General features: G+C 55.2%; 1 protein-coding gene across 4 annotated transcripts in view; it reads right to left on the bottom strand.

Annotated features, from left to right (window-relative positions):
* Positions 1-16,376, bottom strand: part of KIFC3 (kinesin family member C3) — a 35,591-nt gene that overhangs the window by 1,286 nt on the left and 17,929 nt on the right. For 3 of the 4 annotated variants that reach the window (XM_004371544.1, XM_004371546.1, XM_004371545.3), the window contains exons 4-16: positions 9,836-9,901; positions 9,136-9,279; positions 8,774-9,013; positions 8,077-8,250; positions 7,338-7,485; positions 7,095-7,225; positions 5,651-5,762; positions 4,006-4,187; positions 2,207-2,311; positions 1,665-1,795; positions 917-1,040; positions 534-663; positions 213-442 (exon numbers count right to left, since the gene is read on the bottom strand). In XM_004371544.1, coding sequence (XP_004371601.1) covers positions 213-442; positions 534-663; positions 917-1,040; positions 1,665-1,795; positions 2,207-2,311; positions 4,006-4,187; positions 5,651-5,762; positions 7,095-7,225; positions 7,338-7,485; positions 8,077-8,250; positions 8,774-9,013; positions 9,136-9,279; positions 9,836-9,901 — 1,917 coding nt within the window. Of the gene's footprint in view, positions 1-212; positions 443-533; positions 664-916; positions 1,041-1,664; positions 1,796-2,206; positions 2,312-4,005; positions 4,188-5,650; positions 5,763-7,094; positions 7,226-7,337; positions 7,486-8,076; positions 8,251-8,773; positions 9,014-9,135; positions 9,280-9,835; positions 9,902-16,376 lie in introns of those variants that run through there. The other variant, XM_023726762.1, reaches the window with a different exon arrangement.

Raw genomic sequence — 16,376 nt, 5'->3', positions numbered from 1 at the left:
GGAGGGCAATGGAGGTGGCAGAAAGAGCAGGGTCAAAGGCCGAGCGGAGGGGACTTGTGCAATATGTGAAGTCTATGGGGTGCATGTGGCCAAGTGTGTTGCAGGGGGTTTAGGGGTGTCACTGGCTTTGGGGCCCCTTCCCTACACAACCTGGTGTACCCGTGCCCCAGAACCCTGAGGGCCACCCAGCCCAGCCCACCTGAGGCCCCTACCTGCACCACCATGAGGGTCTTGCTGTCGCCACTGAGTGAGTCCTGCAGCAGGTAGGTGAGCTTGGAGTTGCGGAAGGGCACGTGGCCCTGGCGAGAACGCAGGGCAGCAATGACATCTCCCAGGGCCGACAGCGACTTGTTGATGTGCTGTGCCTCCCGCAGGCGGCTGCCCTCTGCCCCTGACTTGCCCACGCGCTCCGAGCCAGCCAGGTCCACCAGGTTCAGCTTCCCTGTGGAAGGGCACTGGGCAGGTCAAGGCTGCCCTGGTCAGGGGGGTGCCGTGGGGGTCTCCAGGCCAGGCTGCCCCATGCCGGCCCTCACCCGTGGTGCGCAGGCCCGTGCTGCAGTCCATGCCGCGCACGGTCACGATGAGCAGGGCGTGGGAGCGCGAGCTGTGCTCGTTCAGGTTGGTGAACTCCGTTGTGCGGTTGGTGTGGCCAAACTCAAACACCTGGGGAGTGGCAGGGGCACAGGGCTTGGAGTGGGGTCTTTGGAATTACCCCATCCTGGGCACCTCTGTGAGGGGTAGCATTACCCTCCCCATTTTACAGATGAGGAAACAGACTCAGGCAGCAGGGGACATGCCCAGGTCACGCACAGTACCTGACTGACTCCAGAGCAGCTCTGCTGTGGGGGTGGGGGTGTTCCCCAGCATCCCCACCCCCCTCACCCCCCACAGCCCCTGCAGCCTCCCAGCCCCGCACCTTGTTGATGTCATCCAAGCTCTGCACCTGGAACTCGGTCAGCCCCGGCACATAGAGCTGCCCACTGCCGTTTGGGCACAACCGGATCTCCAGCTTCTCCTGTGGCTCCTTCCCCAGCAGGTCCCTGCAGGGGCAGGCCAGCAGTCACTCCCTCCTCCCAGTCCCTGGCCTCGTTCAGTCCCTCCTCCAGGCCTCTGCTTGCACTACCCACCCCCCTCCCCGCCCTGAGCCTGGAATGCTTCCCCAAACCATCATACCTCCTTAAAGAAGCCTTCCTTGACCACTGGGGTAAGCCCCTCTCTACCCCTCCAGCCCCTTCCCCTAGCTCAGTCGGCTGAAGAGGTGGAGCCCTGACTTCCCCAAAGGTCCTGTGGGTGGTGCCTTCTCTCACTCATCATCATCTGGGGGGGCAGGCACAAGGTTCAGACCCCAGGAAGACTGAGGACGCTTCCAGGGAAAAACGAGTGCCAGGTGTGGGTGGCCCCGGCAGGCTCAGAGAGCCCCTCCTCCCACCTGCCTGCTAGTTGGAGGGAGGGGGTCTAGGACCACCTGACCCACCTGGGTGAGTTAGGACATACAGCCAAGCCCCTTCCTGGGCCCTCAGCCTCATTTGGACCCCTGGACTGCCTTCAGGGAGACCCCACTTCCCATCCCACATCGTGCCACCCCCCCACCCCCAAGGACTGTAAAGCTGCCCCTGAGGGCATGTACACCGGGGGTGGGGAGGGGGGATCCTCCGGCCTCCCACCTGAGGACCTCGTTGTAAATCTCTGCCACGCTGACCGTGATGGTGTACTCCCAGTCAGATGCTTTCTCCTGCACCTCAGAGAAGAGTAGCTGCAGGGCCCGCTGGTTGATGCCTGGGTTCTCTGGGCTCCCCTGGAGGCGGAAGGAAAGGCCCAGTGAGCCCGGGGCCTCTCCCCAACGTGTGAGGTGGATGGTGCCAATGCTCACGTGGCCTCTGTCACCCCCAGCATCCCCTGGCCACCTCTCCCAGAGAGCCCCCCTGCTGGAAGCTTCCACCTACTTGCCAGTCCACTCCCTCCACCCCAGACACCCTCCACCAGACGCCAGCAACTTCACCTCCTGGGCCTCAGTTTTCCCATCTTTAAAATAGCACCGCTATGCCAGGACTGCTAGAGACTTTCAGGGGAGCATGCGGGTGAAGTGCCTGGCAGAGCCTGCAGGCAAAAGCTACCGAGTGCCAGATGTGTACCTGGCCCTGAAACCCCGCCCCATGGGCAGCAGAGCCGAGGACTGGGGACTGGGCACCCACTGGGCAGCACTCACCTCCATCGTGTACGTCTTCCCGGCACCTGTCTGCCCATAGGCGAAGATGCAGACATTGAAGCCATCAATGCAGGAGGTGATCAGGGCCTGCACCTCCTGGAACACCTGAAGAGGGCACGTGGGATGGAGAGTGAGGGGCTGCCAGGGCTGCCGGACCAGGGCCCCCACCAGCTCCGAGTCCAGCCGCCTCCCCCTGACCACTCTCTCCTCCAGCAATAATGCACCACCTGCTGTTGCGGTCAAGCGGCTCTCTGCTGTGGAATTCCTGACTATACGTCATTTACATTAGACATCGACGGGCAATCTGGTTGCCGAAAGACTGAAGGGAAGACAGGACAGTGCTTACCACCCAATGAACACCTGAGGAAGGGGCTGCCCGCACTGGTGCGTAGGAGCCCACCCTGCTTCTCCCGCTCTCAAAGAGGGGGCAGCAAAACGACGTTAGTCCCCCCCCAATCGTTGTCTAGCCAGACCGCCCACCCGTCCACAGAGGACACAGAGGATGGAGCAGAAGTAGAGCCAGGCACAGGGGCAGGAGGGCACAGGCATCATGGGCTCAGCAGGTTGGCCCTGGGCAAAGACGAGAGAAGAGCAGATGCTGAGACCACACACATGGTTCTCACAGGTCCAAGGGCTCAGCGCTGACAGCGGGTGGTGGGGAACTCCTTAGGATCTTCCCTACCCTTCCCGCGGGGTGGGAGGAGCCGCGAGGGGTGGGAGGAGCCGCGAGGGTGGGCATCATTACGGATGGTTCTCTCCTTTCTAAAAGAAGTTTCTAAAGTCGATCTTAGTTTCCCACCAGGATTACCCACTAAGCAAAGTAGTACGGGCCCAATTGTGCCTTCCCACCAATCTGCAGTGCACAATCTCACCTGTCCGCCACCACGTCAAAGATGTGGTGAAACCCATGTGAAATTGCTCACCACAGATTATCAGGCAAATACAACTAAGCCCATACATACCTTGCTCAATGCAAGCCAGTACATTTTTACTGGTTAATCTGCCCGTTTCCCACCTTCTCTCCTCTAGAGGGAAGAAGGAGGGAACTTGGCTTCATGCTTCTCACTTCTCAATCCCGTCTCCCCCACTCTTGTGCTTTGTCATGGATTGAATTGTGTCCCCCAAAAATATGTGTCAACTTGGCTAGGCCATGATTCCCAGTATTGTGTGGTTGTCCTCCATTTTGTTCTATGTGTTGTATATCCTAATCTCTGCCTGTGGTTAATGAGGCAAATTAGGCTATGTTAAAGAGGATTAGGTTGGGATGCAACATCCTTACTCAGATCACAGCCCTGATCCCATGTAAGGGGAGTTTCCTTAGGGTATGGCCTGCAACACCTTTTATGTTACAAGAGATAAAAGGAAAGAGAAGCGAACAGACTACTACCAAGAAAGAAGAGCCAGGAGCAGAGCACATCCTTTGGACCCGGGGTCCCTGCACTGAGAACCTCCTAGACCCAGTGGGAAGACTGATGCCAAGACACATGGAGATTTCCAAGGAACACTGGGCCCACAGATGTTGAAAGGAGACAAGGGCCTTCCCCAGAGCCAACATAGGGAGAAAGCCTTCCCCTAGATCTGGTGCCCTGAATAAAGACTTCTAGCCTCCTAAACTGTGAGAGAATAAATTTATTTGTTAAAGCCATCTGCTTGTGGTATTTCTGCTATAGCAGCACTAGATAACTAAGACACACTTCTTTCTGTCCACCCCTATCTCTCCCTCTCCCTGTGAGTCTGTCTTTTCCTGTCTCCACTGCTCTGTCAGTTTCCCCTGCGGCACCCCCCAGGGCTGCACTCACATCCTGCTGTGAGGCCCTCGGGGAGAAGACCTTGTCCAGCTCGAAGGATACAGGCTTTCCCTTGTGCAGCAGGTGGATGATAGAGTCATCGTCAGGATCAAAGGTCACAGCATTGGTCGCCTCAGGCCCTTCTCCATCCTCTTTGGTGAGTGGCCGGACACGGGCAATCACCCGGATGTTCCCTGGATTGGTTGGGGGAGGAGAGATGTGCTCAGGCTGGGTCAAGACTAGGCTGTCTCCACTCTGGTATCCATTGGTGTCCTGAGCAGACAAGTGGCTCAGGAGCCCTCTGCCTTCTAAGCAAGGCCTCCTAGGGCAAGGTGGCCAATAAAGTCACTCACACTACAGCATGAATTGACTTATCAGTATGTTTTCTTCCTAAGAAGATCAGCTGAGGTGGGAGCTTTACGTCGGGGACAGGGAGGAAAGGTCAATTGTGGGGTTCAGGCACTGCACCCAGTCCGGGTAGGATGCCAAAATGGACACTCTTTATCTCTCTAGACTTCAGTTTCCTCATCTGCGAGTGAGGGGCTTGGGCTCAAATGGGCAATGGGACATATTCTATCATTCTCAAAGGGCACCATGAATGCCAGGCTAGGGCTTGGGAATCAGATGGGCAAACAGGACCAGAGAGCAAGTGGACTGGCAGGCAGGTAACAGGTGCAGGCAACAGGGAGGCCACAGGGGAATTTGGATCTGACTACACCAGCCCCTTGCTTCAAGCCCTTTGGTGGGATCCCAGTGCTCTTGAAATGAAAACGACTCACCATAGCTGACATGACCCCAGCATCCCTCCTCACCCATCCCTTCCCTCCTCACCCATCCACTCCAACACATAGTCTAGGTCTCAGCTCTAGCTTCACCTCCGGGAGGCCCTCTTCCCAGGGTCTCTCGAAGCCCCTCCCCAGCCCTAGTAACAGGGGCAGTGTTAGGGTTCTCTAGGTGATTTAACAATTACTATCTGTTCCCCAGCTGAAGTGAGTGTCCTGAGGGAAGGGATGGCATCTGTGGGATTCACAGCCAAATCCTCAGTGCCTGGAACAGCACCTGGCACAGAGCAGGTGCTCCCTAGACCTTTGTGCAATGAATGGGTGGAGTCTCAAGCTTACAGGCCCTAGGTTGGGACAAGTGTCATTCCAGCCACCCATCACCCAGTGCTTCAATACTCCCACCCTGTGGCCACCCAGAGTCCAGGGGGTGGGGGGCAGCCTGTCATGGGCACTGGGGCAGGGGTTTTGGAGTTGGACAGATCTAAGTCCAAATCCAAGCTGGATCATTTACTAGCGACGTGAGTTTGATGAAGTTCCCTGGTTTTCCTGTGCCTCAGTTTCCTTATCTACAAATAAAAACTAAAAAACCAAACCCACTGCTGTGGAGTCAATTCAGACTCATAGCAACCCCCATAGGGTTTCCAAGGAGCTGCTGGTGGATTCAAACTGCCAACCTTTTGGTTAGCAGCCTGAGCTCTTAACCACTATGCCACCAGAGCTCTTATCTACAAACAGGAGATTATAATGGCACCTCGTTGACAGGGCACAGTTCCAAGGAGTGGGGCTGGGGGCCAGGGGTATGGCGGGATCACTCCTGAGCTAGGCTCAAGGACCCCAGTGCTGGGCATCTCCCCCGCAGCCTGCCTGATAAGCACCTTTCAGCCGCACGAGCTCATTGTGGCACTTCTTGCGCAGCTGCAGCTCCCGGCGATACTTGCGCAGCAGCTCCTGGTTGTTGCTGTTGACCTCCTCGATGGCCTGGCCGATCTGGCGGGGGTGGCACCGCGGTCAGGGGGCAAGCTCCACCAGCCTTGCTTACTTCGCCGCCTGTCCTGCAAGGTGCTGGCTGCCTCCTGCCGGGGGCACTGAGTACTTGACATATGCTGCCACACATCGGGTTTTCCCAATAACCTCTCTGAATAGGTCCTGGTACCATGCCCATCTGGCTGATAAAGAAACTGAGTCCAAGAAGCTAAGCCAATAGCTCAAGCTCACCTTGCTAATAGCGAAGAGCCAGGACTCAACCCTCATTCCATAGCACTTAGCACTTAACTACAACATAATTCTCCTGGGCCCAAATTCCAGCTCTACCCGAGTAGGCGGGGGACCTGCGGCAACTGGCTCAATCTCTTTGAGCCTCAATTTTCTCACCTGTAAAATGGGATAACATCATCTAACTGGTGGATGTGTAGGAGCTGGTCTCCAAGTTAAATTTCATAGAGGGTGAAAAAGAAGCAAGTATGTTCTCTTCTGTTGGGTAAATGAGAACTGTATACACATGAACACCTACATCAATAGGATTAGACACACTCAGAATGCCCCTGCGGGGAGGGACCGGCCACTTTGAGGGGTGGGATTCGGTGGCAAGGGAGGCCTTTCCTTTTCTTCTGATGCCCTTCCGAGTGTTCGAATTTTTCACCATGTCCGGGTATTACTGACATTATTTTTCTAAGGGAGAAAAACTATTTTTCTAATGCCAAAATGTATCAGTCTCTACCCCGAAGAGCTGCTGTTCGAGGAGCCGATGGCTATAAAAGGCTTAGTATGTAGGAGGCATTTAAGAGACTCTCACACTTGTACAGCGTTAAAAATGTAAATCAAGCCTAATATAGATGTGAGACTACACGAGCCACGTTTGAAATGGAAGAATAAGCGCAACATGTTAGGGATATAAAGATGTATGTGACATGCTTGCTTTACCAGTTGCCATCGAGTCGATCCCGACTCATGCGACCCTACAGGACAGAGCAGAACTGCCCCATAGGCCTTCCAAGGCTGTAATCTTTATGGAAGCAGACTGCCACATCTTTCTCTCTCGGAGCAGCAGGTGGGTTCAAACTGCCAACCTTTCGGTTAGCAGCCAAGCGCTTAACCACTGTACCACCAGGGCTCCTTTGTTTGGTTTCAAAAATAGTAGATAAGACAAACACCCATATACTTGCCCCCACCAACTCACTCTACGTTGTTCAAATTTGAAAACCAGGGCATGAAGCAGGGGTGGGGAGTTGTCTGGGGAGCTTTGTCTGGACTTTGGAAGGGTGCCCTGGGTGGATGCTGTGTCTGCCAAGGGCTCCCCAGTCCCACCCACCCTGCGCTCACCTCGGCCTTGACGCTCTTGAGGGCCTCCTGCAGCAGCAGGGGGAAGCCGCGCACCTGCCGCTTGAGACCGTTGTAGTCGTTGGTGAGAGTCCGCAGCGCCGGCTGCAACGTCAGCAGGTTGGTCCGGACGCCTAGGGACATGAGGTGTGTGCGGTGGACGGGGTAGGGGCTGCGACGTGGAGCGGGCCAGGGTCAAGGGGGGCCTGGGTGGGGTGGGGCAGGGCACAGTGGCTGCCAGCTCACCTGCCAGGTTCTCGTGCACGGCCTTCATCTCCACCTGGGCCCTGGCGAAGGCCTCCTCGATGGCCCGGTTCTTGTCCTCCTCCAGGGACTGCATCTCCTCCAGCATCTGCCCATGTGCCCGCTCCAGCTCTGACTCATACATGGCGATCTGGTGGCCAGGGCCAAGGGAAGGCCAGTGCCATGGGCGGGGAGCACTGGGAGAGAGGCCCCAGCCCTCACCCATGCATGAACATGGACACAGCACAGAGGCTGAACGGACATTTCTCCCCACAGGGCTGTCAGCTCCGTGCAGTTACTACTTCCCTGCATCATCCCGGCGCCAGTCTTGCCCCCGGTACATATGGTGCTGAAGCCATGGGCCCCCAGAGAGCAGGGGAGAGCATTTGTGACAATGACAAGAGCAGTAGAAGTACTTATTGAGTGCACCCTGCGTGCCAAGCCCTGTGGGAAGAGCCTCTTGTGGCTTATGTCCCCAAGTCCCCAAGGCACGGGCTTTGTGATCAGACTCATGGTGCAGATAAGGAAACGGAGACTTAGACGAAACCAGCCCCTGACCCCATGGCCAGTAGGAGGAGGAGGGACTGAACCTAGGTCTGCTGATCCCCAAGGACTTAACCGCTGCAGCGTTCTGCAGGCCACCTCTGGCTTTCCGGCCCTGCACGTTGTGTGCCCTCTCACACAGACACGCACACACGCACACAGACACGCACACGCATGCTCACACAGGCAGCCTGAGCACCTGTGCCCGGAGCTGGGCCGTCAGCTGATGTGAGCTCTGTAGCTGCTGCTCCATCTCCTTCAGCACCTGCCTCTGCATGGCCACCTGCTCCTGCAGGTGCTGGTTTCGGGCCTGGGACTCACTGAGGGCCTGCTTGGTCTTAGACGACTCCACCTCCACTGTCTTGATGATGTACTTCACGAAAGGGAGACACAGGGCACAGAGCTGTGTGAACAACTGGACCTTGCCCCAAGGCCTAGAGATGCAACTGGTCAGAGGGGGGACCCTAAAGAACGCCCCGCTAAGGGCCTACAGAAAAAACGAGAGGAGCCTCGAGGTCACAGCCTTCCAGAATACGCAAGGGCCTCCCGGCATCTTGTCACCTTAATGAGCGCTCATTATGAGCCTGGCCCTGGCCCCAGCCTGGGCACAGAAGAGGCAAGAAGGGTAAAGCCAAGGGCAGAATCTGGGGGATGTACTGCACCTGTGCCTGGCACGTAGTGGGCACCTCAAGCATCGGTCGTCGGGTACCCACTGTGTGCCTGGCCCTGGACAGTAAGAAAGGGCAAGACTGAGTGCAGCATCACTCACATTTCTGTCTTCACCAAGACCAGCCCTCCTAGCGGCCATCCCTGCCCTGGTACAGGGCCAAGAGTGCTGAGGCCAGGCTCAGGCTCGCACAGGGTGCTGCACGCTGGCAGCCCGGCCCGCGGCTCACCTTGACGGGTGGCGACTGGGCCCGCAGGCTGGCGATGGTCTCGTGGCTATCACGCAGGCGCCGGCTGAGCCGCTCCTCCTCTTGTGCCTTCTCAGCCAGGCAGTCCTTGAGCCGCAGCTCCACCTCGGCCAGCCGGTCTGTCTTCTGCTGCACCTCCAGGTTCAGCTCGGACAGCATGCCTTTGTTCTCCGCCACCTCCAGCTGCAGCTGAGACAGCTTATCGCGGAGCTGGGCACTCTCCTGCAGGTGTCGGGAGGAGTGCGAGGCAGGCAGACAGACAGACAGGCAGGTAGGGTCACTGTTAGGAACTGGGGGACGGCAAGCCCCCTGGGTGAGGGTGGGGCTGTGCCCAGCTCACTCACCTGCCTGTGCTCGCAGCCTGGGCAGGGCGCCCCCGGCTTCGCCCGCAGTTCCTGCAGCTCCGCCTCGCAGCACCGCATCTCCTGCCTCAGTCGCTCATTCTCCACCATCAGCAGGTCCCGGTGCTTCTCCAAGTCGGTGCCTCCCTGCAGAGAGCCAGAACCAAGAGCGGACATGTGGCAAGGACAGGGCAGGGGGAGAGAGGCCGAGGGAGGCAGAGAGAGGGCAAGGGGGAGAGGAGAGGTAGAAAAGAGAGAGAGACGGAGAGAAAGAAAGAAAAAGGAGAGTGGGAGAAGGAGAAGGAGCTCACGAGAGAAATACAGACAGAGGAGAACGAGCGAGAAGAGCAGTAGAGCAGGAACTGCTCTCTCTCCTGCACCCCCCCATTCTATTTTCCTGAGTGTGAAAGTAACAAGGAAAAGTCATATTTATACACAAGAGTTCACACTCCTATTTTACATCAGCAAACGGGAATTTTAACCCCCTCCCTTTCGAGTCACATGACCTCTGAGGGCACTCTGGGTGATGACAAATATTCTGGGTGTGTTTTTGAGACAAGCCGGCGGTCTCCGTGGCCAGAGAACGAAGCATGGCTTGGTTGGAGGCGAGGGCTCGGGAGAGATGGGGTGGCACCGCATCTGGAAGGGTCTGCCAGCGCCCGCTTCCCACCCAGCCACTGGGGATGGCATTGGTGAGGCTCACCAGCTCTGATCGAAGACGGCTCACTTCCTGGGCCTGGCTAATGAGCTTCTCCTTCAGGCTTTCTACCTGCCAGACAAAGCCAGGGTCACGGTGGGCCTTATTCTCAGTTTCAGCCCACACCCAAGCCTCTCTCTCCATACCTGGAATGCCTAGCATGGCTTCTCGAGGCACCTCTGACCCTGTGACCCTTGCCCTTCCCTGTGTTCACGCATCAGGCCACACCTGGAGACGCCAGGTGAGAGAAACCTGGCCTGGTCCTAACAGCCTTCAGCACCCTCTCCCACTGCAGGACCCAGCCAGACCAGGGCTCTTCAGCAAACTCTGGGGAGCAAATGCCAACAGGGGCTACCCCCACACCATCCTGGGCCACTCCAGGTGCAGCCCAGCGGGAGACTCAGGAAACTGAAGCCTCAGGACCCATCACTTGCACAGGCCCCTTCCAAGGCCCTGTATCTACTGTAGTATTTCTAATTTTGTCTTTTTCTTAAAAAGGATCCCAAAATTGTATAAATTTTAGGCCCTACAAAACCCAGATCTGCCCTTGCCCGGCCCCCAGAATTTTCTACTTTGAGTGGCTTCTGGCAAGACTGTTTTCAGAGACAGGTGTGCCCACCCCAGCTCCCAACCTGCCCCACAAGTAAAGCACAAGTGAGCCAAACCACAGTCTGTGGGCAGTACTCGGCCTTGGAGGCTACATCTCCCTGGGCTGGTGAAGGTGCTCACTGATGGTTAGGGCGGAGTCCCTCAGGAGAGGACAGCTGAGGTCCTAGAGGTCCAAGCAGGCTGCCCAAGGCCTCTTGGTGGGCAAGCAGGTGACCTAAGGGCTGGGCCCAGACAAAACAGGGCCCAAGTAGGTCACCTCTGTCACCAGCAGTGCCAGCACATTCATTCCTAGCAACACGCCAGGCCATGGACCACGGCGGGCAGGAGAGCTTGTGTTACGCTGTCTGCCCACTATCAATGCCCCTTTTTCTGTTTTAAGTGCCAGGTGTTAAGAGAGCTCCATTCTTTCCGCCCTGGTGGGGAGTTAGGGATGGTTTGCATAAGTCAGCCTTTCACTCCTTAGTCACAAAACTGAAAATAATCCAAATATCCAACATGATGGGAATGGCTGGGTAAATTATGATATATACATAAGTATTACATGTTGTTGTTATTAAGTGCTGTCGAGTCGGTTCCAACTCATAGCGACCCTGTAGGACAGAGGAGAACTGCCCCATAGGGTTTCCAAGGAGCGGCTGGTGGATGTGAACTGCTGACCTTTTGGTTAGCAGCCGAGCTCTTAACCACTACACCACCAGGGCTCCAACTATTACACAGCCACTCAAATTATGTTTGTCAGGAGTTTTAAATGGTATGGGGAAAGGCTCACCATTGCATTAAGTAAAAAAAAAAATTCAGAAAACAAATACGTATACAATATGGTAAAGTGGAGGTGTCTGGGTTGTAGAATTATAGTTGACAAATTCTTTATGCCTTTCAGTAATTTTTAAGTCTTCACAAAGGATATGTATTCCTCTTATAATTCCTTCACCCTGAAATAAGTGGATCTATCTCCTTCTGAAAAGGTTGAGGTTCCCCACTCCCACTTCCCTCCCTCCGAAATCCCTAGAAGGTCCACTTGGACTGCACTGGTACCCCAAACAGGCTGCCTCCTCAACTTGCGGCTGAGGTGCTCTGACCTCACTGTGCTAGCACTGCCTCCTACTCGGGCGGTGCGGTGAAAGTGAGGTTTCCAGTGTTTGCTTGGGGCCCAGGGCACCCTCCCACCACCGGCCTGCAGCCCAGACTCCTGATCTCTTCTTGCATCACAATCTCTTCTTGCATCACAATCAGAACCCTGGGTGCTTCTGGGCTCTGGAATCTCCAAGAATGCCCCAGAAGGAAGCTGCAACAACAGGGCAGGCTGGGACAGCAGGGACAGTGGGGGTGGCTTGAGGAAGGGGCTGCCAAGGTGCCAGACAGCCTGGTGGGGCACAAACCACCCCATAGGGCTGTGCCCTGGTGGGTCAGCCTCATTTGGGTCTGGGAAATAAGAAAGTGGGCTTCTCAGGAGTGGGACTCCACCCTGAGGGGTCTGCTTTGGAATGGCTTTGGGGGAAGGTGCCAGTGTTCTCCTGAACTTGAAGGGAGAGGAGGCAAGTTGCTCAGAGTTAGGGAAATGGGCAAGAAGACAGAGACCAATGGAGATACCAGGCGGAGCGTGAAGGCACAGGAGAGACGACAGAGAGCCAGAGCAGTGAGAGCAGTGGGCCCTGCCTGAGCATGAACCTAACCAGACAGTGGAGACCAGCAGCAGGAGACCCGCTCAGGAGACCTAGGCTGTCGCCCCTGGAGCGCCCCCTTCACGGGCTCAGCATGGCTGAGTCAGCGCTGGCTGTTAGCATCTGTAAGCCCATGACGGGAGGGACAGGCTCCATCTCGCTTGTGACCAGCACACAGTAGATCCTCAGTAAACGTGAGGTGATGGCAGAGGGGTAACATGCACGTTCTTGAGCGCAAACAGCCAGGACAAAGGAGAAAGCCCTACGAGGCCACTGGGACGGGACCAGACGGGGTTTCACTACACAGAGAAACGGGGTCTTGGGCCTGGTGCAGGGGGCCTCAGCCCTGCCCCGTTGAGGGGAGCGGGGTCCGGGCCTGTCTCTGGGCGGACACAAGCCCACGTTTCTGTTCTTGGGTAGAAGCAGACTGAGCAGAGGGTGGGGCTGCCCTGCTCAGGTATGTGTTTTCTCAGCTGTCTGCTCCTGAGCTGGGGCTGATGCGCTCTTATCAACGCAGACAATCTGATGATTACGGCCCTCCCGCCTGCCAAGCCTGGCAGACAGGATCTTCTGAGGGAAAGACGGCTCTCCCAGAGGCATGGCCTAAGCTTTGCTGAGCTGGGAAGGTGAGAGGGCCTGGGAGCCAGAGCTGCAAGGAAACACAGCCCAGAGACCAGAAGGGTAACTCCGGGGAACATCCCCTTTGGAACCACCCTCCCTACCTTGCCCTCAGTGCACTCTCCCTCCTCAGCCTGGCTCCTGACTCCATGCCTGCTGAGCAGGCCTCTCTTGCACCTGCCTACCCCACTCCTCCTCTACTGCCAAATCTTCACATTCAAGTCCTTCTGCCACTGAGGGGCAGCAAGAGCTGTTGAGAACATCGATTTTTATGCCAGATTGCCTGAGTTCTAATCCAGACAGCACCTTGCTAGCTGAGAATCTTGGGCAAGTCTCTTAACCTCTCTGTACCTCTCGGTTTCCTCATCTGTACAAAGAGGCTACCTCATCGGTTGTCTTGAGGACTGAGTGAGATTAAATGAGATGATATTTAGGGCCCAGCACATAATAAATTTTATTACTAGGATGAAAGTTCCATGAAAGCAGAGATTTTTGTCTGTTGTGTTCAGCGCTTTACACCCCAGGGGCTGAGAACAGTGCCTGGCACATAGTTGTCATCCTATAAATACCAGTAGAAAGAATGCTGGATGTATGAGGGGCCAGGCAGAGCAGGGTCTCTGGGCGAGGCTGGCAGGAGGGAAGGTGGAGGCTGGGGTATGGTGACAGATGCCCTTTTCTGCCAGAGGTAGGAGCTGCCACTTGGCTCCAGGCAGTGGGTATCATGTGGTATGTCAGCCCAGAGGTGCCACATTTTCCGATCTTATGATCAAAAGTCCAGATTCTTACAGCAACTTACTAAGATTTAAATTTTGTCAACTAATTTGATCATTAAACAGCCTACAGTGCAGGCCATTTAACAAGACACATTTGAAGTAAAAGCCATTCTGCCAGTCTGCAGCCTCTGGAGAAAAGTTATGTTTAACCTTCTGTCTTGAGGTGCAGGGGGCAGTGAGGGTGGAGCAGTCTGGGCAGCATGTAACACTGGGGGAGCTCAGGGACACTGACGCCATGGCTCCAAGGACATCATGAGAGGAGCAGGGAGCCCCAGGCCACTGGAATGAGGCCCAGGCTGTTGTTGCCAATGTAGGGGCAGGTCATTGGACCAGCCACAGGCTCTCTTGCCGCCAGACCAAGACCAGCAGTTTCTGTGCCTTGGTCAGCCAGGTGCCCAAGGACAGCACGCTTTTGGACCAAGGCCTCCCCATAAGAAGCACGGTGGGCTACTAGCAAATACAAATCCCTCCAGCTGACACTTATCAATGGGGAGGCCTAAAAACACTCCCACAGCCCCCACAAAACCAAGTTCAACATGATAACAGCAGCCCCATTTACTGAGCCCTTTGTTTACCAGTGGGGCAGAGTGTGGGGCTTCATATGGTCATCACACTGAATCCCCTAAACCTGTGAGGTAGGTACTATTATTATCCCCATTTTATAGGAGGAAAAATCGAGGTTCCAAGAGGTTATTGAGCCTTGGTTAAGAAACTTGCTGAAGGTCACCTGACCACTAAGTGGTGGACCTAGGATTTGAACGCACAGGTGACCCCTGCAGAACCCTCACTCTTAACCACTAGACTACACTGCCTTTCAAGAAACTCAACCAGGGAAGCAGGCAGAGTCAGAAGGCAGGTCTGGAGAGAGTTGGGAACAAGGCACCCCGGTGGGCTTTTCTTAGAGAAGCAACATTCAGAAGACCAGGAAAGTCAGTCTGTGTAAAACCACAGGGAGGCTGACAGGGGCCCAAAGCACGCAGGAGTGACAGCTCATGACAGCACTTTACAGATTACCATCCATCCTGTCTAGTCTCACAACTGAGCTGTCCAATAACCATGAAGCAATAAATATTAGCCCCAGTTTAGAAAATGGGAAATGAAGGCTCAGAGAGGGAGTGACTTCCTACAGCTGCACAGCCACAACTTAAATCCTGCCCATGGGATTCTAAATCCAAAGCCCTTCCCAATGATGATGGTGGCGGCAGAAACACCAAGAACTCCCTGTATCATCTCATCAGGTACTGCTGTTATGTCCATTTTACAGATGAGGAAACTAAGGTGCAGAGTGGTAATTAACTAGCTCAAGGACACAGAGCGAGTGAGTAGTGCCATAGACATGATTTGAACACACACTGTGGCTCCAAGGCCCACGTGGTTGGCCACGACTCCATAGGGTGGGACCCTCCAGAGAGCAGCTCAGAGACCTGGAGCTTCGGGAGCATCCCCTGAGAACCTTCAGAAGAGAGCTGGCAGTCAGAAAGGACAAGGACAAAATGCAAACAAAGACCCAGGAATTTTTGAATTTCCCAAATTGCCCAGGGGAGTTGAGGAAGGGAAGGTGGTCCTCCCAAATGAGGCTGGAAAGCTGATGCTCAGAGACCCCACAAAGACTGGGGTATCTCACCTTTGACTTCCCATCTTAAATAGATTTTGCTAATTAAAGAGGAGGATAGTTTTTAAGCACTTGTTTTAAGTCACAAAAGGCCACTTATTGTATGATTCCATTTATATAAAGTATCTAAAACAGGCAAATCCACAGAAACAGAAAATAGATTAGTGGTTGTGGGGGGACGGGAAGAGAAGGGAAAGGAAAGTGACTGATAATGGGTACAGGATGTCTTTGGGGGTGATGAAAATGTTCTACAATTACCAGTGATGGATTGTACGACTCTGTGAATACACTAAAAACCATTGAAGTGTATGCCGTAAAGGGGTAAATTTTTATGGTATGTGAATATCTCAATAAAGCTGTTATTAAAAAAAAACTTGTTTAGAAAGTGAAGTGCTGAAAGTGCCAGACAGCCTAAGCTGGGAAGGAGAGGGCAGGAAGAGCTGCTGGGAGCTCTCGCATGGGCCAGACGTGTGTCCTGCAGGGTGGGCCCTGGCCAAGCCCACAGCCCCCAAGAGCTGGTCTGGCTTGCACATCTGACACGGGTGCCCCACTGGCTCCAGGCCTCCCCGCACCCTTACAAGCAGAGCATCTTTCTCAAAAGGCAACTCTAATCATGTCGCCCTCCACCCCAGTTCTTTCATTGGCTTCCCACTGCTCACTGGGTGCAGTAAAAATTCCCCAACAGGGCCTACAAGCCCAAGTGCCCCTCGGAAGTGGAGCATTTTCCCCAATGCGAAGCTTTTCTAACACTGTTTAAGCTAAGTCTTTGACTTGGAAGAGTCTGCGGAGGCAGCAAGCCACACTGACAGGCTATGGTGACGGCTTTCCAAGGCCCACTTCCCATTTCTCAACTTGCCCTCCACCTGCCTCACCTCCACCTGAGTTCACCTGGCCAGTGTCCCAGCCCGGCCACACCTCTGCCCCCCAGGCCCTGCTCAGTCTGGCCCTGCTGGCCCCTCCAGACTCATCTCCCCACCCCTCCCCTCATGCCACGCTCCAGTCACACAGGCCTTTGCCCCACCCTTTACTCATCTTGAGGAGCCCTGGTGGCGCAGTGGTTAAGCGCTCAGCTGCCAACCGAAAGGTCCGCAGTTTGAACCTACTAGCCGCTCCATGGGAGAAAGATAAGGCAGTCTACGACCGTAAAGATTTATAGCCTTGGAAACACTATGAGGCAGTTCTGTTCTGTCCTATAGGGTTGCTATGAGCTGGAATCGACTCGATGGCAACTGGTTTGGTTTGGGTTTAGGTGCTCCTCCTGCTCCTCCTGCCAC

Source organism: Trichechus manatus, unplaced genomic scaffold, assembly GCF_000243295.1.
Source record: "Trichechus manatus latirostris isolate Lorelei unplaced genomic scaffold, TriManLat1.0 scaffold00014, whole genome shotgun sequence".
Taxonomy (NCBI): Eukaryota; Metazoa; Chordata; class Mammalia; order Sirenia; family Trichechidae; genus Trichechus; species Trichechus manatus.
Note: the sequence above shows the minus strand (reverse complement) of the source record. Positions and strands in the feature narration are given on the sequence as shown.